The sequence below is a fragment of the Phocoena phocoena genome, chromosome 6, assembly GCF_963924675.1.
Source record: "Phocoena phocoena chromosome 6, mPhoPho1.1, whole genome shotgun sequence".
NCBI classification, from domain to species: Eukaryota; Metazoa; Chordata; class Mammalia; order Artiodactyla; family Phocoenidae; genus Phocoena; species Phocoena phocoena.
This window is the reverse complement of record NC_089224.1, coordinates 35,060,878-35,086,740: the sequence shown is the minus strand read 5'-3', so window position 1 is coordinate 35,086,740 and position 25,863 is coordinate 35,060,878. Positions and strand designations below refer to the sequence as shown.

Here is a 25,863-nt window from a genome sequence, read left to right as displayed (position 1 = left end):
CAACTAGGGAGAAGCCCTCGTGCAGCAACGAAGACCCAATGCAGCCAAAAATAAATAAATAAAAATAAATAAATTTATTTAAAAAATGATATATCAATATTGGTTCATTAATTGTAATAAATGTACTACACTAATGTAAGATGTTAATAATAGGGGAAATTGGGTACCAGGTATATGGGAACTATCTGTACTATCTTCTTCATTTTTCTGTAAATCTAAAACTGTTTAAAAAAAAAGTCTATTTAAAAAATGGAGGGGGTGGTATCCAGAAAATAACTTTGCCATAAATTTTTTCTTTTTTTTCTTGCGGTACACGGGCCTCTCACTGCTGTGGCCTCTCCTGTTGCAGAGCACAGGCTCCGGACGCGCAGGCTCAGCGACCATGGCTCACGGGCCCAGCTGCTCCGCGGCATGTGGGATCTTCCCGGACCGGGGCACGAACCCGTGTCCCCTGCATCGGTGTCCACTGCGCCACCAGGGAAGCCCTGCCTTAAATTTTTTTAAAAATAAAATTTCCTATTTATGGATCATTTACCATATGCCAGTGATAAACTCTGTACATGGATGATCTCATTTAAATATTTACAATTGTTTATTTATTAGGCATAATTAACCCTCTTTTACAGAAGCTGATGAAAAAGGAAGAGGTCTTATAATGTAAATGGTGGAGCAGGGGTTGGTACCAAGGATCTTTCTGATCCCCAAATTCTAAGTGTACAGAACTCTCACAGTATCCTGGCTTTTCTAGGAAATGTTCATGGAGTTATCATAGGACATGCCTTCCAAAGAGAAAGGGGTATTCTAAATCATGGGGATTGAAGACCTCTACATCTCACTTCTGCCAGGATTATCTTAAAAGTCCCCCAGTTCTAAGTTGGACTTCCAAGCCGGAAAAGATCTGTAGGGGGTCAAAGTTCAACCAAATACGCCATTTGACAAATGGGTAAACTGGGGGATAGCTAGAGCATTTGCCCCAAATCACGCAGAAAAGGGCCAAGAACCCAGGTTCAGTCTGTATTATTATTTCTCTCCTTATTTCCCACAACTTCCTCTTTGTAGTTAAGAAGGGAAGTAGAAACTGACCTATCTGCCTTCCCCATTTCTCGGATGGGAAACTGCCCCCCAGCCCCCTAAGTTGGTGACACACTGCTCTCCAAGGACACAATGGCATGAGGACTGGACCTGCAGAAGAGATGTCAGGAAGCTTGTTTCCACCGACAAAACCCATATTGTCAGCACATCCTTGTCAAGCACCTACTGAGTGCGGGGACGACGGACTGTGTGTCATGGCGCGGGGGGCGGGGGGTTAGGCCTGCAGAGGATCTGGGGCTCGTAGGATGACTGCGGGAGGCCAGTGGATACAAGTAGTGGGGAGGAGGGCGATGACAGCTCTAGAACAGAGGTCCCTTCCGGGGCGCGCGTTTGGAACCGCGGCGTCAAGCCGCACAGCTGTCATTTTGGGGCCAAGGGCATCCCCTGCGGCCACCCTCGACCCCCACTGCCGCTTGGCCCTTTAAGGGCGGGGGACACTCGCCAGGCGTCACAAAGCGCCGCCACTGCGCGGGGCGGTGGAGAGGAGGCAGGGAAGTGGGAGGAGTGGGAGGAGGAGGGCGGGGGAGGGAGGGGCGCGCGCACGCGCGTCGCGTCGGGCCGCCCGCCGCCGAGAGCCGCCCTCCCTCCCGACGTGCGCCCCTCCTCCCACTCTCCCTCCCTCCTTCTTCTCGGCTCCGTCGCTCCCGCGGCGCGAGGCGCTCTTGCTCTTCTCCTCCTCCTCCGCCGTCGCCCCTCCCCCCGCGCAGCCGCCGCCGCCGCGAGACCCCCGCGTGCCGCGCTCCCCCCCCCCCCGCCCTTCGGCCCCGCGCGCCCTTCGGCCCCGGCGGCCCCGGAGGAAACGAGAGGGCGAGCGAGCGCGGCGCTCCCGGGCCGGCTCGGCCCCGTCCGCTCACCATCGCCGGCCCTCCGCCGCCTTCCTCCGCTTCCACCTCCTCTCCCCCCCCCCGCCAAGTTGAGGCCCCCTCCGGGGGGGGGAGGCCCGGGACCCGGAGCGAATTTCTCTAACTCTCTCCACCTTTCCCCCACCCGGCCCGAGTGTGAGGAGAAGGGCCCGGCCCGGCCCGCGTCGTGTGTGAGGAGGAACCGGGCCGGCCCACGGGCCGTCTGGGGCCTGGTCCGGGCCGCCGGGCGTGTGAAGACAGGGGCCCGGTGCGGGCCGCCCGAGGGCGAGCGGAGCGGAGGGGAGGGGCCTGGTCCGGCCCGGCCGGTGCGTGAGGACTGGGGCCCCGGTCCGGCGCCGCCGTCGCCGCGATGGCCCAGCAGCAGATGACCAGTTCGCAGAAGGCCCTGATGCTCGAGCTGAAATCCCTTCAGGAGGAGCCGGTGGAGGGCTTCCGGATCACCCTGGTGGATGAATCCGACCTCTACAACTGGGAGGTTGCCATCTTCGGACCCCCTAACACCCTCTACGAAGGCGGCTACTTCAAGGTACCCCCGACCCCATCTCAGGCCAGGCTTCCCCAGGTGGAGGCTGCCGCTTTCGGTAGTTTTCCCGGCCGAGAGTGGGAGCGCGGGTGAGCGGAGGGGGCTCCTCACCTCGGCAGCTCCCTCCCCCCATCGGTGGAGGCAGGAAGGCCTCGCTCGCTCACCAAGTGCCTTTTCTTTGTCATGGGGGCGGGGGCGGGAGGCCAGACTGCACCGGGAAATAGGAAAGCCTCTTTGGCTAGGGTAGTGGCTACCGGAGGAGGAGGGCGGTCTTTGTTTTGTTTCCCCAGCCGAGGGTGTACGGAAAGAGAGGTGGTCTGGCTTTCCCCTCTCGTCTTCCCATCTCTGCGCCGGCTGGAACTACCCCAGAGGGCAGAGTGACCTGCAGTTATGGGATTGGACCTTTTTTGGGGTGGGGTGGGGGAGGGGTACCGGCCTGTCATTCCGGAGGCTGCCTAGTGGCCTGACATTTGGGGGGTTTGATGGGCTTCTTGCATACTGGTGGTTCCAGCTTCGCATTCCAGCGGGCGTTAATGGAGAATAGGAACCCTAGGGGTGCTAAACAAGGGTGCCTGCATTTTCTTGCCATTAGCCACTTGAGGGAACTGTAATTTAGCCCCCTTTCTGTCCTCGTTTTGTATTTACTTCAGTGGTGTTTCAAAATGCCCTTTGTCCTCACCCTGCCACCAACTTTACTGCCCCCGCTCCCCTCACCCACCGCCTCCCACGTAGAAATATCCACAGAGGGCGGTACATGTTATGTAGAGAGAGAGTTTCCCACTTTAGGGACACAAAATTGAAACCTTTCGCTCAGATGGTTAACTCTAGCACATGGTGGGGGGGTGGTCTTAGGGATGAAAAGTATCATCTGAGGTGGGATGGTTTCACAGAGTAGGACCGCTCCTTAACGATCATAGACATTGTTTCTGTTGTTTTCCAGGATGTTAGAACAGTGGTTATCATTCCTGAATCCAGTAGTTTCTTTATTCCAAGACAGATAACTTGGAGATACTGAGGGGTTTTTGTTTTTGTTTTTATTTTACCATTTTTTAAGGGGCAAATCACAGGTTGAAGGTCGAATGCTTTAAATGGTGGGGGAACAGAAAGAGGAAAAGAGTGCTTAGGAATTCATTTAATTTAATTTTTTGTTTCCAAAATTAAGTAAAATAGGGCTGTGAGTCAGTCTTGGTTTGTTTCGAAGGGAGGGGCTATCTTGGCAAAAGTTTTAAATGAGTATCTTAGTCACGTAGTTACGTGTATTTTTAAGGAGTACCCAATTACTTTAGTTTCTACTCCTCTAAAGGTAGAAGCCTCAGTTTCAGGCTTGAAATTGGGTCTATTTTGTAGAAAATGTCAGGAATTGATAGGGGAATGTTTAATATTCATGTCTCTGATAGTCCCTAAATACCTAGTTAAAAACATGTATTCAGTGTTTAGAATATCGTGTATACCAACTGTATGCTTCATGTTTTGTGGTCACCATACGCTGTACTCAGATGCAGATACTTGCAAAATCTACTGGCTAACTTTAGTGAAATGAAGTTTAATTTCCAAAAAGTATCATTGTTTGGGACAATCAGTAGTCAAGATAAATGGATACTAGCTAGAATGATCTTACTCCTATGCAGTTTGTTAAAACAACAAAACAACAGCAAACTGTACCTGGAAGGAAATAATGGGTTAAAAATTGTAATATTTTTGCTTAAGTAATTGGGAAGGGAGTGTGGTGAACCCTCTCAGTTTGGAATAGGTAGTTTGGAAGGAGGATTCCCTGTAGTATACACTGATTTAAATTAACTGCTTTTTAATTTCAGTCTTATTTAAAAAGAATGGTTTGATCTCCAATTTTGTTGTATGTGTTAGATATCTTAATCTTTTTTTTACCTTTAATTGTGACATGTAAAAAAATATATGAAAATTCTTAAACAGGTTTAATGTTTTAGTCTTGTGTAAGAATTTTGGTCAGTTTTGTTTCTTCTGCTTTTGGCAAAGGACTTTAGCTTTTTATACCAAAGTTCTTCGCTGGAAAAAGGCAAATTTATGGTCATGAGCAGTTGACACTGGTGATAAGTTTAAAACCATTGTTTTTTATTTCACTGCTTTTGTGAAACAAGGCTTTTAGTGTGTTTCACTACAGCTGCAGTTAAAAGTTGGCACAGACCTTTCTGTACTACTGTTCTCCCTTATCAAATGGGGGTCCTTGAACATTTAATATAATTTATCAATATTTTCAAGTTAAACTCTTTTTTCTACTTTGCATTATAGTTTCCGAAGGCAGTGGGCTGCCAGTCATTCTTTAAATTTTTCATAACGTAACTCCTTTACCTTTTACATATTAATAGGCTTCTAACTGATGTTTTTCATCATGAAATAGTTGGTTCCAGTCTGTTTTAACTGTGGCATCTGTTGTAGTAGAGATTTGTGAGACCTGTGTTTCACAAATTTGTTTTTTCATCCTATTTTTCTTTTTTAAATATCTTGAATCTGTATGATTCTTAGCTTGGGTGGGCGGGGGGAATCTAGATATATGATGGGCAAAGGTAGTTTCTTGTGTCTGATTTTCTGCATGTTATAAACTCTTCTTTGGCTTCACTATCTTTTTGTCTAATTTCTTGATCTCATTATTCACCCAGTGAATTTCTTTGCTGCTTCGAATTTTTCCTCTGGGGTCAACCATTATAGAACATAAAGTAGGAGATGACTTAGAACACCCAGAACACGTCTGAACTTAATTTTGCTAATGTGGAGCAAGTTGGAATTTTATTATGTTACTGGAAGAATAACTTGTCGATCAAGTGAGCAGTTAGTGATGACTTTTAACACGTTCACCTCCGTTCCTTTAAAAAAACTGTCTTTTCAAGTAAGTCCTGATAATGATCATAACTTAGTGTGGCTGCTTTAGTATAGAACCTCCTTGGAACTCCTGCATTATTTATCTAAATGCACAATAGCAGTGAGTCTAGATACCAGAAAGTGAGAGTGACTCTTTCATGATATGAATAACGTTAAAGTTCAAGTGATGCAGAATGTTTAAAGTATTGCAGTTTTTGTAGTTTTGGTTTTATTCAGTAATGTAAGGGAATGAAATATAGGCGTGTTTCTTTTTTGGATAACTCCCAACTAATAAAATTTAGGAAGTATTTGTGATATACTCAAAGTTTTCCTTAATAGGATCTTCTTCATCAGACTTACCGCTTTGTTTTATATTAAAGAAACTCTTCAATAGTTGTTTATTAAAGTAAAGGTAAAGGACATGCATTATTTTCATTTGTTCTAGAGTAAATGAATGTATTCTTTGCATGCCACCCTCCCAAAAAAAAAAAACAAAAAACACACCAAACTACCAAACCTAACCTCTGTGCCTGGCAATGGTCTTCAGATTATATATAGCACATTCTATTTTATGACTTTAAAATTCTTAACATACAGTTGAAACAATTTTTCTAAGCAACTCTTAGTCTTTTTGGTGTAGGGATCCTTTCGAGAACTTGATAAATTTTCTTCAAAAGACAATGAGGACACAGAAAGTAGTTTGTATGCGTTTTCAGATGGTTAACTGACCTGTTAAGAATCCCTCTTTTGGGACTTCCCTGGTGGTCCAGTGGTTAAGACTCCGCCTTCCAATGCAGGGGACAAGGGTCTGGGAACTAAGACCCGACACAGCCAAATAAATAAATAAATATTTTTAAAAAACAACAACAAAAAAGAATCTCTGTTTTAAGGGATTGGATTGGCAACTTTAAAAACAAAATTAAACAAACACCTTTGACATTATAAAAGTATTGCTATTTTTTTAGAAAACAATTTTGTGATGAATCAGTCAGTTAAAATTTTCTTAGTTTTAAGTTTTTCCTCAGTTGCTTTAAGAACACCTCTTAGGGCTTTTAGCTGTTACCTTTTCTGGAAGCTGAACTTGTCTTGAGTGCTGGGTGAACTAAAGCAACATTGTAAATGGAAACGTGGTTAATGTCCAATGGTTTGGGGCACTAAATGCAATTTTAGTCCCCTATCCCCAGCCCCCACCTCTGGCAAATATAACACTTCAGTATTTCATAGAGTATGCTTTTACTGTATTAAGTTGATTCCAAGATGCATATTTTTCTAGTTTCACTTCTCAAATTTGGAATGAGTCCGTGAAGTCTTAGAATTGCCATCAGCCAGCTGACACTAGTGACCTAGGTGTAAGAGACCCTTCCATTGAAATCATCTGATAAAATTTTTTTAAATGCCAGCATCAGTGTCTTAAATTTGATAAAATAAGGATTATTTCTTTTTGAACCAAGGATTTGTGTCCTCAGTACTTTTTGCTGCTTATTGATTCCCTTTTTCAGAGGGAAATGTTTCAGTGTTCGTAAACAATATTTATCGAACACACATCAAAGGCAAGCACTGTAGGAAGTGTTACTACCTTTTAGATAGTAAGGAAAAGAATTCGGACATTGATAACCTTAGAGCTTTTATGAATGATCTTCATAAAAATCTTTGTGCAGACTTTGAAATACAGAAATGTGAGGTGTAGGTGTTACTGACAGAATTGTAATGGTAATTAAAATCAGAGTTTTAAGGCCAGTTAGCGCATTGGTCAACATAACCACCGTTTGTCATGATGAAATGTTCTGTTCCATCTTTGCAACTTAGTATTAGTGGTCCTAGTCTAAGGTTCCAGAAGAATCTGTTGGAGACAGGTGAAATAAAGGAGATCACCTAAGAAATTGGCCTACTTCTGCCAATCTAGTTATGGGAAAATAACAGGAAGAGTTACAAATTCAGGGTTTACGACTATAGAACTCCATCTTGCTGAAAGGTCCTATTTAAAAGTTTTTTTTTTTTTTTTTTTTTAAAAGTTTTAATTCTTTTATGTTCCTGAAATTCTTTTGGACTGTTTCGTGTACAGCTACATAGATATCCAAATAAGACTGAGCTGAGCCTCTTTGAAAGTGTTTTGTCAACACAGAATTAATTCATTTTAGCTTTATTCAGTGAGAAATTGTTATTCAGAGTTGTATGCTTATGGTTCTTTAAACTAATTGATTCTGAAGTGAATGGAATGATAGATAGATACTAAATTGAAGAGATAATTTTAGTTTGGATTGCCAAGGTTTGATTTTACATAAATATTCTTCCATATGAGAATTGGAATATTCAGATTTGGGAATATGTATTTAAGATAGAAAATGAATATCCACTTTAAGCACCTTTACTTGATTTGTTTTAATAGCAAATATAAAAATGTTTTTGTTACAATCCAATAAATTAAATTTCTGTTGTAAACCTATTGGTAAGGTAAGTAGAATGAGCACTTAGAACATGCTAAAACTCTAAAGGTCATATCTAATTGCAGATACACGCTACTCTCCTTATTACAGTAATATAAATATTAGTAGCTAACATTTATTGAGTGCTTACTGTGTGCCACATACTTTAAATAGAATATCTCATATAATCCTCCTGTGAGGTGTGGCTGCTATTATATATATATATATATATATATATATATATATATATATATATATGGAAACAATCATAGAGTTTGTTTAACTTGCTCGGGGTCCTCAGCTAGAAAGTTGTAATACCAAGCTGGACTACCAGACTGCTTGACTCTAAAGCCTGTGTTATTCTCTTGGTGAGATCTTTTATCTCTCAGGATGTTGTTTGAAGGTATAAAAGTGGAGCTTTAAGAAAATAAAATTTATGGATGAGACTTCCCTGGTGGTCCAGTGGTTAAGACTCTGTGCTTCCACTGCAGGGGGCACAGGTTCGATCCCTAGTCAGGTGACTAAGATCCCATATGCTGCACGGTGTGGTTCAAAAATAAAAAAGGAAAAGAAACTTTATGGAGCATTTGAAAAGGAACTATTTTTATTTTAAATTTTATAAGTTTAAAGGTCACAAGGTAATTCCCTTCAATTTATGGGGAGAGATTGTTATGACTTCAGCTTATAACTTAAATTCACTGGAAAAATTGGATTTGTTGTTCTTGGACTACTTGGATTAGAGAGTAACAAATCATATTGCAGAAGGATTTTTTTTAATTGGCAAATTGATTCCTTTAATAGCAACTTTCTCATTACTTTAAGGGGAGAGTGAGATGGTGCTAGAGTTGAGAAATATGTCTAAAAAAACTAATCTTGAGGTTAGAAATGATGATAAAACACCTCTGAAGTGATGGTGGGAGATCATAGCGGGAGTTAAATTTCTTAACACAATATTGGTTTATGCCTTTTTTTTTAATAGATCTTTGTTGGAGTATATAATTGTTTCACAATACTGTGTTAGTTCCTGTTGCACAACAAAGCGAATCAGCCATATGCATACACGTGTTACCATATCCCCTCCCTCTTGAGCCTCCCTCCCATCCTCCCTATCCCATCCTTCTAGGTCATTGCAAAGCACCAAGCCGATCTCCCTGTGCTATGCTGCTGCTTCCCACCAGCCAACTATTTTACATTCCGTAGTATATATATGTCGATGCTACTCTCCCTTTGCCCCAGCTTCGCCCTCCCACCCCATGTCCTCAAGTCCATTCTCCGTGTCTACCTCTTTATTCCTGCCCTGAAACTAGGTTCATCAGTACCATTTTTTTTCTTTTTAGATTCCATATATATGCGTTAGCATACGGTATTTGTTTTTCTCTTTCTGACTTACTTCACTCTGTATGACAGACTCTAGGTCCATCCACCTCACTACAGATAACTCAATTTCGTTTCTTTTTATGGCTGAGTAATATTCTATTGTATATATGTGCCACATCTTTATCCATTCATCTGTCAATGGACATTTATGCTTTTAAAATAATAGTCTTAATACTTTTCCAAGTATATTTAAGCACCATAGGAAACTTGATTAGTGTAAGATTAAAACTTACTTTGTTGTTCTTTCAGTTGAGTCTGTCAACTGGTATTCCTTTTTTTTTTTTTAAAGGGAACGCTGTTTATTTATTTATTTATTTTGGCTGTGTTGGGTCTTCGTTTCTGTGCGAGGGCTTTTCTATGGTTGCAGCGAGCAGGGGCCACTCTTCATCGCGGTGCGCGGGCCTCTCACTATGGCGGCCTCTCTTGTTGCGGAGCACAAGCTCCAGACGCGCAGGCTCAGTAGTTGTGGCTTACGGGCCTAGTTGCTCCACGGCATGTGGGATCTTCCGAGACCAAGGCTCAAACCCGTGTCCCCTGCATTGGCAGGCAGATTCTCAACCACTGTGCCACCAGGGAAGCCCTGGTGTTCCTTATCTCTGTTGACAGCATCTTTATTTACTTTTGGAACTATTGATACATGTAATAATTTGGATGAGCATTACACTGAGTGAAAAAAAGTCAATCTCAAAAGGTTACATATTGTATGGTCCCATTTATATAACATTCTTTTTTTTCTTTTTTAATAAGTTTATTTTATTTATTTATTTTTGGATGCATTGGGTCCTTGCCGCTGTGTGCAGGCCTTCTCCAGTTGCGGCGAGCAGGGGCTACTCCTCACTGTGGTGCGCGGGCCTCTCATTGCGGTGGCCTCTCCCATTGCCGAGCATGGGCCCCAGGCGTGCGGGCTTCAGTAGTTGTGGCACATGGGCTTCAGTAGTTGTGGCTTGTGGGCTCTAGGACGCGGGCTCAGCAGCTGTGTGTACAGGCTCGGTTGCTCCGCGGCATGTGGGATCCTCCTAGACCAGGGCTCGAATCTGTGTCCCCTACGCCGGCAGGCGGATTCCCAACCACTGTACCACCAGGGAAGCCCTATATAACATTCTTGAAATGTCAGAAGTATAAACAAAAACAAGTCAGTGATTGCTAGGGGGTTAGAGATGTTGGGGTGGGGTGAAGGAGGTGGATGTGATTATGAAGGAGGAGCATAGGGGAGATCTTTGTGGATGGAGTAGTTCTATAACTTAATTGTGTTGGTAGTTACACAGATCTACACAGACCATAGAATGACACAGAACTACACTCACATATTGTACCAGTGTCAAATTCCTATTTCTAATATGGGACTATAATTATGTAAGATGGAACCATTGGGGGAAGTTTAGTGAAAGGTACAGATCTCTCATTACTATCTTTGCAAATATATGTTGTGAATCTATAACTATTCTAAAATAAGATGTTAAAAAATTTAATCATCAGAGGAAGCCATATATTCATGCGTTAATTACAGCATCATAAGATCATTGCCATAGTTTCAGTCTGTTGTGTATTTGGATTTTCAAATTTCACAGTTATCTACTTTTCTGTATTTGCTGCATGGGCAGCTGATGCTTAATTTGAGGGATAAATCCGTTGAAATAATTTGGATTATGTGGCTCATTTAGTAGCATACATAGAAATTCAGATTGTAAACATTGAATGTTTACTACCTCATTGAAAATAACCATGGCCCCATTTATAAGATAATATTAAGAATTGGCAAAGTCACAAAACCTTGGACAATATGTAGTAATTCTTTATAGAAACAGAGTGATTTAAAGCTTAGAAAACAGATTTTTAAGTTTACTTGAAACCATACCTGATATATATAAGGCAAAATAAAAAAGTGTCATTATTCAAAGGAATATTCTTCATATGATATGAAACTTTACTTTTGAAATTGTTGGTAGAGGCACAGGTAAAATTAGTCTAATACTTCATGTTCACATTTCATTTTTGACTAAAATATACTGTTACTCAGATTATTTCCCTCATTTACCAAGTTGAATCTGAATCACCTTTGGATGTTTTAAAAAAAAGTCCACACTGAAGAAGTAAAGATTTGCCACTAATAAGAACATTAAGAAGTGTGCAATAGGTTCTGAAGGCAGTTCTCAAAAAAAGAAGTCTTGAATTGTTTTGAGTAGTGGCAGTCTGGCATTGTTGGAGTGGGTGTATAGCCAGCCTTCTGAGGTGTTTGCTCTGAAGGGTGCAAAGCTCATTTGAGTTCTGGTAGTTGGGTTTAAAACAAACAAACAAACAAACAAAAAAACCTTATTACTTAAGAAGGCTCATCTTGGTCTTGTCACATAACTGCTGTTTCTCCCATTGGCTAAATAGGGGTAGGAGTAATATATTTAAGCCATTAAGGGCTAACCCCCGTGGGAAAACTTCAGCCCTAAAGGTAAAAAAAGAAAAAAACACAACAGGGTCCTACTGGATAACATAGGGAACTATAGCCAATATCCTGTGATAAACCATAATGGAAAAGAATATGAAAAAGAATATATATGTGTATAACTGCATCCCTTTGCTGTACAGCAGAAATTAACACAACATTGTGAATCTACTGTACTTCAATAAAACTTAAAAAGAAAAAAATTATAGTTAACTGTGTCCTCAGGGTTTCTACTCTGAGTTCTTTGGACTTTGTTAATCATATTTCAACATTTACTCTAAACAAGAATGAGGGAAAAATTACTAGACAAAAAAAGAGAAGTCTTACTGAAGATATGGAAATTCTGTAGAATTTAGATTAAGATCTAAGGAATCTAATATTGAAAGAGTTTTAAGGGGAGAGCACTTACTGAGTTTTGAATTGATGAGTTGCCCCTTTTCTTATATAACCATTTTTTTCTGAAGTTACTATTTTTTTTTTAATTGGTAAATTGTAGAATAAGTTATCTTTTGAGGGAGGTCACATCCTTTGAGAACGATAGTTGTGCCCCTGAATTCTCCATGCAGTTTCAAGAAATTACTGATACCTGAATTTCTTCCTTAGATCTTAGGTGATTCAGTCCCTCGTCTAGAACATAGTGGTAAGACTAGTGGCTCAATATTTGGATTGCTTAGTTTTTCTAGTTGTGCTTTCCTTTTCTGGAAGAAATTGGATTTTATTTGGGTTTTTTCCATCAGTGACATTTTTCTATAGTTGCCAGGTTGTCTCAATTAAATCTAATGTTTTTGGTGACTGAAGGTTTAGCTAAAAATTGAGTTCTTGTTTATATAGTAATATAGCAAATTAGAATCTCTGTAAAGGGCTCCTCTTATAATTTAAGTATTATAAAACATTTAGGAGAGGTTAAGAATTTTGGAGCAGTGATAATGAGAGGCATTAGCAAAACCTGCTAGATATAGCAACCTTGACTTCTGTAGTCCCATGAAGATCAAGATTGCTTAACCTCATTTTGGAAAATCTAATGAATAAAACAAAACAATTAAACCCAGTTTTGTTTTAGCCTTACTTTTTAGAATATCAGAAGACATTAGATCTTTTAAAAGCAGACTAGAAGTGCATTTCAGAAGTGCAGAATTTCTTATAAAGTGGAGGATTTTGAAATAAATGTTATGAATATTTTAATGGTTCTTGATACATTAAAGGAATCAGAATAATTAGAAAAGTATATTTTTATCACTGTACTTGTGCTTTGATAATACTCTGTATGCATGCCGCTTGTTAAAGAATAATTTTGGTGACTTTTAGCCAAATATATATATATTTTTTCTCCCCTCTCCAATATATATAAAGTCTCCTAAATATAAGATTAACTACATCTTGATCATTCTGTTTACATATACACCTTGAATGAAATAATTCTTAACAAGGTAGAGTAGGGAGGGAACTTCTAAAATAGGTTAAATTTCTGTGGCTTGTGAACTGTAACAAACAAGCTCTCCTGGGTTATTGTTCCAGCTGCCAGATGTGTCCTGAAGACTTACATGTCTGCATCTCTAATTAGACCTCTCTTGAGTTTTTGCCTGCCTAGTACACATTTACACCAGTGTGTCCTACTTACACTAAACACTAAACTGAACTCTACCTTTCCCATAAGCCTCTTCTATATTAATTCTCCTGGATATTGGACATTGTCTACCTAGTCACACAAGCCTAGAAGCTGGAAATCAGTTCAGATGATTTCTGCTTCCTCTTTCCACATATCCAGTTATTTTTAGTATCTCATGTCTCTGGTATTTAGCCCCTAATCTTTATTCCTACTCTCACCATGTAAATTCCCATTCAGTTGTCACTCACTTGGACTTTGACAGCAGTTTTGTGCCCCTTCAGTCTATAATGCCACCAGAGTAACCTATCTAAAGCTCTAATCTGACCTGTCCCCACCAAAAAAAAAAACAAAAACAAAACAAAAAAACAAAACTTATCAGTCCCTCTTCCACAAAATTAAATAAAAATTCCTTTGTGTGACATATAAGGCCCTTCATGATCTGGTTGTTGCTTACTTTTCCAACGGTATTTTCTGTTCTTGCCCCATGTGGTCTTTGACAGTGCCATTGCCTAAGCTGTTGTTACCTGTCTGGAATGCCTTTTTCATTTTTCAATGTTTCTCGCATCCTCTTTAGTCCGTGAACTCCAGCTTGTATCTTAAGACCCAGTTCACTGTGAATGACCTCTTGGATTCTCTCCTGTTAATCCCCACTCTCCCTAATTAGATTGTTTTAAAATACACCCCAGATATCATATCCTTTCATCCCTAAATATTGGAGTCCTTAAAAGATAAAGAATCTTTTTAAAAACATAATTGTATTACCCTTACACTTATTAAACAAACAATTCCTCAATATTATCTAATATCCAGTCAGTGTTCAGATTTTCCCAATTGTCTCATAGATATAATTTTAAGTTAGTTTGAGTCAAAATCCACAGTAAGGTCCACGATTGCATTTGGTGATGTGCCTCTTAAGACTGTAATAGATAGATTTCCCTTCTTCCTTATAAAAAATAGCAGCTTTATTGAGATATAATTTACATACAATTCACCCATTTAAATGTACAATTCAGTGACTTTTAGTATATTCACAGAGTTGTACAACCATCGCCACAATTTTAGAATATTTTCATCACTCCAAAAAGAAACCCCATACCCTTTAGCAGTCACTCCCCATTTCTCCCCATGCCCTAGGCAACCTGTCTGCTTCCTGGGACTATAGGTTTGCCTATTCTGTAAACATATAGATTTGTATTTCATATAAATGTAATCATATAATATGTGGCCTTTCATTTAGCATATTGTTTTCAAGATTCATATATGTTGTGGCATGTATCAATACTTCATTTCTTTTCATTGTTAAATAATGTTCCATTGTATGGACATTTTATTTATCCATTCATCAGTTGATGAACATTTGGGTTGTTTTCCACTGTTTGGCAGTTATAAATAATGCTGATACAAACATTTGTGTACAAGTGTTTTCATTTCTCTTGAGTATTTATCTAGGAATAGAATTACTGGGTCATATGATAACTCTATGTGTAACTATTTGAGGAACTGCCAGACTGTTTTCCAATTTTACATTCCCACTGGTAGTATGGTGGTTCTAATTTCTCTATATCTTCAGCAACACTTGTTCGCTCTCTCTTTAAAAAAGAAAAATTGTTTGTTGGCAACTGAATATATTTAATTGCTGAACTGCTGTCTTCAGTTTTAAGACATTAAACTAGACTGATGATAATTATATTTTATTCCGAACTAAAGATATTATAGTACCAAAAGTAAAGTTACAATGTTTCTAGCCCTGGAGGTCACCAGACATTTGTTATAAAGTAATTATGGTAAGTTTTGGCCCAAAATTTGGTTAGCTACCTATTTTTTCCACATTATTCTTCTCTGCTTTAACTCAAACATCTTTGTGCAGGACTTAGTCTTATCTCAGCTTCAACATGGAGCCACTTAAATTTAGTTTAGTAGATTTGGTGGGGAAAAATACTAAGTTCATGATGGATTAATCTTATCATGTAGCTGTTATATAGGAATATATTTTTTCCTAACAAAGATGTAATGAGGAACATTTACTAAGGGTGTTCATTTATTATTTTTCTTAAAATTAGTCTAGGAAAACAATTCAAGCAGTATGAAAGTCTTTCTCTCCCCCGAAAATCACTTAACTGTTTGAATGTAATCCTCCAGAAATATTCTATGTATCTACAAACATATCTATGCATTTTAAAACTATGAATGTGGTTATACTATAAGTATTTTTCTGCGTCTTGCTTTTTTTTTTTTTAATTATTTACTTATTTTTGGCTGCATTGGGTCTTTGTTGCTGTGCACGGGCTTTTCTCTAGTTGCTTCGAGCGGAGGCTACTCTTCGTTGTGGTGTGTGGGCTTCTCATTGCAGTGGCTTCTCGTTGTGGAGCACTGGCTCTAGGTGCACAGGCTTCAGTAGTTGTGGCACACAGGCTCAGTAGTTGTGGCTCGCAGGCTGTAGAGCACAGGCTCAGTAGTTGTGGCGCATAGGCTTAGTTGCTCCGCGGCATGTGGAGTCTTCCTGGATCAGGGCTGGAACCTATGTTCCCTGCATTAGCAGGCAGATTCTTAACCACTGCACCACCAGGGAAGTCCATGCATCTTGCTACTTAAAAAACAGTTTATTTTGGAGATCTTTCCATTATTAATATTTATGGGTTATCTCATCATTTGTAACTGTTGCACAATATTCAAGTTGTTAAGGGAGTACTTTATTTATTCCCCTATTGATGAAAAATTGTTTTCAGCTCTTTACTCTGACAAGCAAGGCTGAACAGGAAATTTTTACATACCTCTATACTTTTGTGAGTGGATTTGTTGGATTAAAGGGTATGTGTATTTAATTTTACTAGATAGTCAAATTACCCTTCAAAAAATGTTAATATATATTCTGTGATGAAACATATGGGTATTGTCAAAGTATAAAATTTGCAGTCCTGATAAATCAGCCTTTATGATGGTTGTTTCTTTTCTTTTTTATTTATTTGTTTATTTTTGGCTGTGTTGGGTCTTCGTTGCTGCGTGAGGGCTTTCTTTAGTTGCGGTGAGCAGGGGCTACTCTTCGTTGCGGTGCGTGGACTTTTCGTTGTGGTGGCTTCTCTTGTTGTGGAGCACAGCCTCTAGGCATGCAGGCTTCAGTAGTTGTGACTTGCGGGCTCTAGAGCACAGGCTTAGTAGTTGTGGCGCACAGGCTTAGTTGCTCCATGGCATGTGGGATCTTCCTGAACCAGGGATTGAACCCGTGTTTCAGCATTGGCAGGCAGATTCTTAATGACTGCACCACCAGGGAAGTCTGGTTGTTTGTTTGTTTGTTTCTTATTTATTTATGGCTGCGTTGGGTCTTAGTTGCTGCATGCGGGCTTTCTTTAGTTGTGTTGAGCAGGGGCTACTCTTGGTTGTGGTTTATGGGCTTTTCATTGCGGTGTCTTCTCTTGTTGCGGAGCACGGGCTCTAGGCACATGGGCTCAAGTAGTTGTGGCACAGGGGCTCTAGAGCGCAGGCTCGGCAGTTGTGGCTCACGGGCTTAGTTGCTCCCCAGCATGTGGGATCTTCCTGGACCAGGGCTCGAACCCGTGTCCCCTGCATTGGCAGGCGGATTCTTAACCACTCTGCCACCAGGGAAGCCCCAGTTGTTTCTTTTAATTGTGAATGAAATTTAGCTTACTTTCATGTCATTGGCCATTTGTAACATTTATTCAAGTTAACTATCCTTGTTCTTTGCCCATTTTTCTTTAGGTTTTTGTTTTTTTAATAGAATAAAGGCGCTTGCATAAAGGAGGTTAGTCATTGGTCAGATGTATTGCATGTTGCAAATATCTTTTCTTTGTGTGTCATTTATTAATGATGTAATTTAAAATATTGTGCTTAGAATTCTGTCCAGTGTTAAACATGAAGACAAGTGTAGAGAAAATTGTAAGTGTTGTGACAGCTGAGAAGAAGAATTTGTAGGGTTTAGAGTAAGTTCTCTTAACATTGTCATGTGAGTTACTCATATCTTTTTTTTTCTCATATTTTAATGAACAAGCTTGATACTAATAATGTACAAGCTGATACGGAGGTACCTGTATTTTTCTGTGTAAGTGGCAGTAACACTTTTTTTTTTTTTTAAACTCAAGATATGGGCTTCTCTGGTGGCGCAGTGGTTAAGAATCCACCTGCCAATGCAGTACACACGGGTTCGAGCCCTGGTCCGGGAAGATCCCACATGCTGCGGAGCAACTAAGCCCGTGCGCCACAACTGCCGAGCCTGCGCTCTAGAGCCCGCGAGCCACAACTACTGAGCCCGCGCGAGCCTAGATCCTGTGCCCTGCAACAAGAGAAGCCACTGCAATGAGAAGCCCGTGCACTGCAAGGAAGAGTACCCCCCGCTTGCTGCAACCAGAGAAAGCCCGCCCATAGCAACAAAGACCCAACGCAGCCAAAAATAACTTGAACATAAATAAATTTTTAAAGAACACCTCAAAATATTTATACCCAGTTATAAGTGAACACATGTTTATGGTAGAAAGTTTTTAAAGTTCTTGAAACTACGAAGAAAAAAGTCACTTGTGGGCTTCCCTGGTGGTGCAGTGGTTAAGAATCTGCCTGCCAACGCAGGGGACACGGGTTTGAGCCTTGGTCTGGGAAGATCCCACATGCCGCGGAGCAACTACTGAAGCCTGCGTTCCTAGAGCCTGTGCTCCACAGCAAGAGAAGCCACTGCAATGAGAAGCCCGTGCATCGCAATGAAGAGTACACACAACTGCAGAAAGCTCACATGCGACGAAGACCCAACAGAGCCAAAAATAAATAAATGAAATAAATTAATTTAAAAAAATCTTTAAAAAAGTCACTTGTAATGATGCTGTCCAGAAATAATACTTTAAAGTATATTTCTTCTGAAATACACTGTATTTCATCTAAAAAGTTGGATACTGTGTATCCATTTAAAAAAAACTTAACATATTTTGAACATTTTCCCAACTAGTCATTATTTAACCTTTCCCCTTTTGTTGGATCTGGAGATTTATTTTGCTTTCTAAAGAATACTATGTTGAACACATTTTTATATCTATATTTGTGTTTTTCACATAAGTTTCTGGTACTGGATATATTGGGTCAAAAGTTATTAGTGCCTACGTATTATATTTAGAGAACATATTTTGAACTGGTTTTGACAAGATAAAATGCAACAGTAAAAATGACAGTTTTCTTGAGGTCAAGGAAACCACTAAAGAGAGATGACTATTATGGCTTTAGTTTCAAATAATTATGTATCGAAAAGTTAAAGGAACTAGAATAATCAAAACAATTTTGAAAAAGAACGAAGTTGGAAGACTCACAATGTCCAATTTTAAGATGTACTGTAAAGCTACACTAATCAAGACAGTGTGGTGTATTGGCCAAAGGCATGGAATAGGGGGCCCAGAAATAGACTTATTCAGGTATAGTCAACTGATTTTTTGACAAAGGTGCAAACATACTTCAATGGAGAAAGTACAGTCTTTTCAAATATATGATGTTGGAAAACTGGGCATCCACATGTAAAGTGAGCCTCAACCTATGTAACATATATCTTATACACAAATTAACTCAAATGAATCATAAACCTAAATGTAAAACATAAAGCAGTAAAACCTTTAGAAGAAAGCATTGGGAAAAGTCTTCTTGACCTAGGGTTTGGCAAAGAGCTCTTAGATACAGTATCAAAAGCATAATCTGTGAAAGAAAAAATTGGTGAAGTGAACTTCATCAGAATTTAAAACTTTTTCCTGGGCTTCCCTGGTGGCGCAGTGGTTGAGAGTCCGCCTGCCGATGCAGGGGACGCGGGTTCGTGCCGTGGTCCGGGAAGATCCCACATGCCGCGGAGCGGCTGGGCCCGTGAGCCATGGCCGCTGAGCCTGCGCGTCCGGAGCCTGTGCTCTACAACGGGAGAGGCCACAACAGTGAGAGGCCCCAACAGTGAGAGGCCCGCGTACCGCAAAAAAAAACAAATGCAAAACACTTTTTCCTGTGAAGGACACAGTTAAAGAGAATGAAAAGGTATGCCATGAATTGGGAGACTATATTTGCAAACCACATATCTTAGAAAGGACTTATATCCAGAATTTATGAAGAGCTTTCAAAACTCAACATAGGGGGAAAAAACCCCTAAAAAATCAACAACCCAGTTTCAAAAATGGGTGAAAGATTTGAACAGATATTTCAATAAAGATGTTTGGATGGCTTATAAGCACATGTAAAGATGCTCATCTTTGGTCATTAGGGAATTGCAAATTAAAACCACAATGAAGTGCCATTTACGTATCTTTTAGCATGGCTAAAATAAAATAATAAAATATTGCACTGACAGTACTGAGTATTGGTGAGGATGAGGATTAGGTGAAACTAATACTTCTGGTGAGAATGCAGACTCTGGAAAAGTCTGTCAGTTTATTACAAAGTATACAATTACCATCTGTCTCAACAAGCCCATTTCTAGGAATTTGTCTTAGGGCAATATAAACTTACTGTTTACACAAAAATGTGTATGTGAATGTTTGTAGCAGCACTATTCATAATTGCCCCAAACTGGAAACAACCCAAATGTCCTTCAGTGGGTGAATGGATAAGTAAACTGGTATATCTATATTATGGAATGCTATTCAGCAATGAAAAGGAATCAAGTATTGACATACTAGTAATATGGATAAGTATCAAAGGCATTATGGCAGTCACATAAGATTACATTCTGAATGGGTCTAACATGATATTCTCGAAAAGACAAAACCGTAGGCACAGAGAACAACAGATCAGTGGTTGCCAGAGTTTGGGGGTGGAGGAAGGGTTTGACTACAAAGGGATAGCATGAGGGAATTCTTTGTGGATATTGGAATTGTTTTGTATTCTATTTATGGTGGTGCTTACAAGAATCTATGTACATGCTAAAACTTATAAAAGTGTATGCCGAGGAAGTGAATACTGCTAGATGTAAATTTAAAAAGTAAAAAACTTTTACAGATTTAATTATCTTATAATTTTATTTGTCGATTATACCTCAGTAAGGCTGAAAAAATAAGACACAGTAAAAATTTTAAAGAATAAAAGAAAATGTCCTTGTTTTAGAAAAAGATGCAGAAATGACTTTTTATAAATAACAGAGTACCACAGACTGAGTGGCTTATAAACAACAGAAATTTATTTCTCACAGTTCTGAAGGCTTGAAGTCTGAGATCAGGTTGCCATCATGGTCAGGTTCTAGTGAGGGCTCTCTTCCAGGTTGTAGACTTATTGTATCCTTACGTGGTAAGAAAGAGGGCAAGAGAGCTCTCTGGGTTCCCTTGTTTTAAGGGTGCTGATTCCATTAACGAGCGTTCTACCCTTAAGACCTAATTGCAGCCCAAAGGTCCTTCTTCTAATATCACATTTGGGGTTAGGATTTCAGCATGAGTTTTGGGGGACATAAATTTGGTCCACTGCAAACAACATCCAGCTTTGGCATAAAATATTACAATTTAATTGTATCTTTAGGATAAATTCCTAGGAATAGATTTTATGGTTCAAATATGTTTACATCTAAAGACATTTGTTACAAATTTAATATGATTTTCACAAAAATTAGATTGAAGCAAGTTCCTGAAGGATATTTAGATTTTCGTTTTCTTTCCTGAGTGATATCCAATGCCTGAGTAGTATTGGTATTGAATACTAACAACTTTTAAGTTTAATAACCAGTTACGTAGAAGCTAGAGGAGGAGAAAAAGTAAAGGAAGACAGATATCAATCCATTTCAACATAAGTAAGGATTCCCAAAATTTAGTGCTTTCCATTAGAATTAAAGTATTTTGGGAAGTAGTGAATTTTTTGTCCCTGGGGATAGTCAAATGCATGTTGGATGACACCTAGGGATAGTGTTCTAAGAGGATATTAATCATCTGCATGAGTGATTAAACTGCTTTAGAATCATGTTGGAAACTTTTAGAAATAAAAGATTCCTGGCTCTATTCTCACACACTATTTTATAGATTCACCCTTTTTTTGTTTGTTTGGTTGTGCCTTGTGGCATGTGGGATCTTAGTTCCCCGACCAGGAATCGAACCCATGCCCCATGCAGTAGAAGCACTGGGTTTTAACCACTGGACCTCCAGGGAAGTCTCTAGAATCAGAATCTTTTGAGACTCTGGTGGGCATCTTCAGGTGGTTCTGATGTAAAGCAAGGTTCCTATTGCTGAGATTCAGTATGATTCTATGTTTTGCTTTATTTTCTGGGTAGAGTGCATTTATGTTCCAAAGGTAAGTTCTTTATTAGCCAAAAAAGGATACTTTAAAATTCATTGTTATGTAGCTTCTCTCTACCACCAAATACTTATCTTCCCCTCCTACAGGTGAAACACACACCCGTGAAATTATAAACAAATTTTTTTAAGCTTTTGAATTGTTGTTAATAGCTTGCCTAATTTTATTCAAAGGATTTTTGTGCATGATTTTTAAAAATTGAAGTATAGTTAATTCAACAGTGTTGTGTATGTATGATTTTTTTTTGCGGTACGCGGGCCTCTCACTGTTGTGGCCTCTCCCGTTGCGGAGCACAGGCTCTGGACGCGCAGGCTAAGGGTTCACATGCCACAACTGAGGAGCTGGCAAGCCGCAACTAAAGGAGCCCTGGAGCTGCAACTTAGGAGCCCACGTGCTGCAACTAAGACCTGGTGCAACCAAATAAATAAATAATTAAAAAAAAAAGAATAGAGTATTGTTCTTTAGTGTATGCCCTCCTGGGTTAATCAAGTAGAAGGCAGTGAGTAAAAGTTGAATTGTTTTCTGTTGTAAAAAGGCTTGTGGTTAGATTTTTTTTTAAAGTGCTGTTTAGTTTTAACTAAGTTATTGGGCTTTTATGGGCTATGATTTGAGTCTATAAGCAGATTTAGAGATTATAGCCTCAAGGTTGCCACTTAAAACTATTGATGATATTTATTTCTCAGTGGAGTTGGAGAGTAGGCGTTAAGTATTTTAGTGATCCTTTGAGTTTTACTGTGCTAAATCTTGTTCTCAATGTTAAAGAACAGAGAGGCAGTATAGTATAGTGGTTAAAAATATTGACTCTAGAGTTGGACAGCTAGGTTCCAGTTCAGGGTCTATAGCTATGATCTTGGGCAGATTATTTAACTTCTGTATGTCTTAATTTCTTTTGTAAAATGGGGGAAAAAGTATGGCATCTGCTCTGTTAGGGATACTGTGAGAATTAAATACAGTATGTTAGTACATGTAGAAGTACTTAGAATGTGCCTGCTATATAAAAAGCACTTGATTAGTGTTAGTTGCTACTAGTGTTAGCTATACTGTTTTGTTTTTTGTTTTTTTTGTGGTACGCGGGCCTCTCACTGTTGTGGCCTCTCCTGCTGCGGAGCACAGGCTCTGGATGCGCAGGCTTAGCGGCCACGGCTCACGGGCCCAGCCGCTCCGCCGCACGTGGGATCCTCCTGGACTGGGGCACGAACCCGTGTCCCCTGCATCGGCAGGCGGACTCTCAACCACTGCGCCACCAGGGAAGCCCAGCTATACTGTTTTGAATGGTACTTTTCACTTTATAAGTTAATACATGTGCAAGGTAAAAATAGTATAAAGTGATATTAGGTGATGAGTTTTATATGCATACTACGTTAACACCCCTCCCCATATCCCTGGTCTTACCTCCTAGAGGTTTTTTAATTTAAAAAATAATTTATTTAAAAAATTGTGGTGAAGTGTACATAACATAAAAATTCCCATTTTTGACCTTTTAAAAGTGTGTATTCAGTACTTAATGCCATTGATTTTTAAATTTTATTTATTTATTTATTTGGCCATGCTGCGCAGCCTGCAGGACTTTGTTCCCCGATCCGGTCTTTTGGCAGTGAAAATGTGGAGTCCTAAGTGCTGGACTGCCAGGGAATTCCCTGATTTTTGTATTTTAAAAGCTATCTAGTTTTTTTGCTATGGGAGAAAAACACATAATATATCATCTACTTCCTCTCTGTTGTATAGCCTCCCAATTTTGTAATAGTTTCTTAAAACTTTAAAATTTCTTGTTTTGAGTTAAAGCATTTTTAAAAAGTAGAAGTTATGAATGCGCCTAATTTAAAGAATCAGATGAGTTCAACAAAGTTATTACATAAAATAACAGTCCTCCAAACACCCCTCTTCCCCATTTCTACCACTCTACATGAAACAACTTCTAATTCTTTCAGCTTATTATTTTGACATTTACCTACTTGTAAATAGTCTGCTTCTGTTGCTACTTTTTTTTTTTTTTGGCCGCACCCTGCATGGCTTGAGGGATCTTACTCCCCCCACCAGGGATCAAACCCCGGCCCTCAGCAGTGAAAGTGTGGAGTCTTAACCGCTGGACCTATAGGGAAGTCCCACTACTTCTCGATTTCTAAATTTTATTCATCATATATGATAGCTCCCCACGGAAGATAAGGATTTCATTCTTTTCCTTCAACCTCCTCCTCTCTCCCTGCAGCATACATGTACATACATTCATACATATATGCACGTAGATTTCTCCAGTCTCCCAGTAAAGTTATATCATAATTATAGATCTGCTTACAATCTTAAGATGTAATTAAATATTTTTCATTTCCCACATATTTTGTTTTCCATGTAATTATTCTTTTTTCTTAGTTTTCTATATATTTACCACTAATTATAAGAATTTTTACTAACAGCTTTGTTGCAGTATAATTCACATTATCATATAATTCACCAATTTAAAGTATATAATTCAGTGGTTTAAATATATTTAGAGTTGTGCAGCCATTATTATAATCATTTTTAGAAGATATTTTCATCACGCCCCAAGACAACCTTTTGTCCATTAGCAGTCACACCCCATTTCCGCTCATCCTCTTCAAACTTAGGCAACCACCAGTCTACTTTCTATCTGTATAGATGTGCCTATTCTGAACATTTCATATAAATGGAATTATACAATACATAATATGTGATCTTTTGTGACTGACTTCTTTCACTTAGCGTAATGGTTTCAAGGTTCATCCGTGTTTTAGCACGTATCAGTACTTCATTCCTTTTTATTGCTGAATAATACTCCATTGTATGGATATACCACATTTTGTTTATCCATTCATCTGTTGATGGACATTTTGCTGTTATGAATAATGCTTCTGTGACTATTTATGTACAAGTTTTGTGTGAACATACATTCATTTCTCTTGGATGTATACCTAGGAGTCAGATTGCTAGATCATGTGGTAACTGTGTTTATTAGCCTTTTGGGGAATTGCCAGACTGTCTTTCAAAGTGGCTGCATCATTTTACCTTCCCACTTGGTCTCCTGGAGTATTCTGAACTTCATTCTATATGGTTGCTTTTTCTGTATCTAGTTCACAGCTGTTATCTGAGTTCACACCCTTCACCATAGTCCTGGGTATTTCATGAAAGCTCCTTCTACCTGTGTTGGAGTGGCTGTTTCCTATATCTTCTCTGTCCTTCTTTGGTTCTTTTGTTTTGGTTTATCACATCCTTGAGTAGATTTTTGAGGAAGTATGCATAGCAGGTAAATTTTTTGAATTCTTCGTCTAACTTTATACTTGAATTGCTTGGCAGGGTATAGAATTCTAGGTTGGGAATCACGCTTTAGAATTTTGAGGATATTGCTTTTTGTCTTCTTGGTTCTAGAAGTGCTGTTTGAAATTCAAAGCCATTCTAAGTCCTGTCCGTTGTATGTGAACTGTTTTCTTCTGGAAGTTTGCAGGATCTTCTTTGTGTTCCCAGTGTTCTGAAATTTCACATTACTATAGGTACTTTCAGTCTGGAAACTCATGTTCTTCAACATTGGGAAATTTTCTTGAATTATTTAAATGATATTTTCTCCTATTCATTTTTGCTGTTTTCTTTTGGAAGCACCGATTATCAGGATATTGGATTGCCTATATTAATCCTCTAATTTAAAAAGTCTTTTTCTCTGATCTGATTTTCAGTTTCTTTGTGTTTTTACTACTTTTTATCTCATCTTTATCTTCTGTCCTTTCAATGGAGCTTTTTGTTTGTGTTTTGTCTGGCATTTTTTTTGGAGTATAATTTACATACAATAAAATGTGCCAGTTTCAAGTGTGTGATTTGATTAGTTTTGAGAAATGCATACACCCCATTTAGCCACCACCACAGTAAAATTATGGAACATTTCCATTATTCCAGAAAGTTCCCTCCCTTTCCAGTCATTTCTCCCACACCATTCTAGACAACCACCGTGGTTTTCTATGACCATAGCTCTTAGTTTTTCCTGTTCCAGGAAATCATACAGTATGTATTCTTGGGTTTAGCTTCTTTTGCTCAACATAGTGTTTTTGAGATTCACACATGTTACATGTATGGTAGTTTGTTCCTTTTGATGAGTAGTATTCCACTGTATCAGCATACCTTAATTTGTTTATCCATTTCTCTACTGATAGATACTTGAATTGCTTCCGATTTTTGGCTATTCTGAATAAAGCAATTATTATGAACATTCATGTTAAGGTCTTTTAGTGGGCATTTACTTATTTCTCTTGGGTAAATACCTAGGAGTGGAATTTGTTATATGTTTATTTCTGCTGTTCTATTTAATTTCTAAGAGCTCTCTTTTGATATACGATTTTAAAAACTAACATTCTAAAATAAATTTAAAAAAACAACATTCTGTTTTTGAGTCATGGTTGAAGTGTCTCCTCTTAATTCTCTGAACACACTATATATAAATACATACATATAATGTAATGTGTAATATGTATATTTTAAAA

General features: G+C 39.1%; 1 protein-coding gene across 1 annotated transcript in view; it reads left to right on the top strand.

Annotated features, from left to right (window-relative positions):
* Positions 1-1,827: 1,827 nt before the first annotated feature.
* The window catches only part of UBE2R2 (ubiquitin conjugating enzyme E2 R2), a 92,230-nt gene continuing 68,194 nt past the window's right edge, over positions 1,828-25,863 (top strand). Inside the window, exon 1 of the mRNA XM_065878890.1 lies at positions 1,828-2,481. Coding sequence (XP_065734962.1) covers positions 2,305-2,481 — 177 coding nt within the window. The 5' untranslated portion in view covers positions 1,828-2,304. The remainder of the gene's footprint in view (positions 2,482-25,863) is intronic.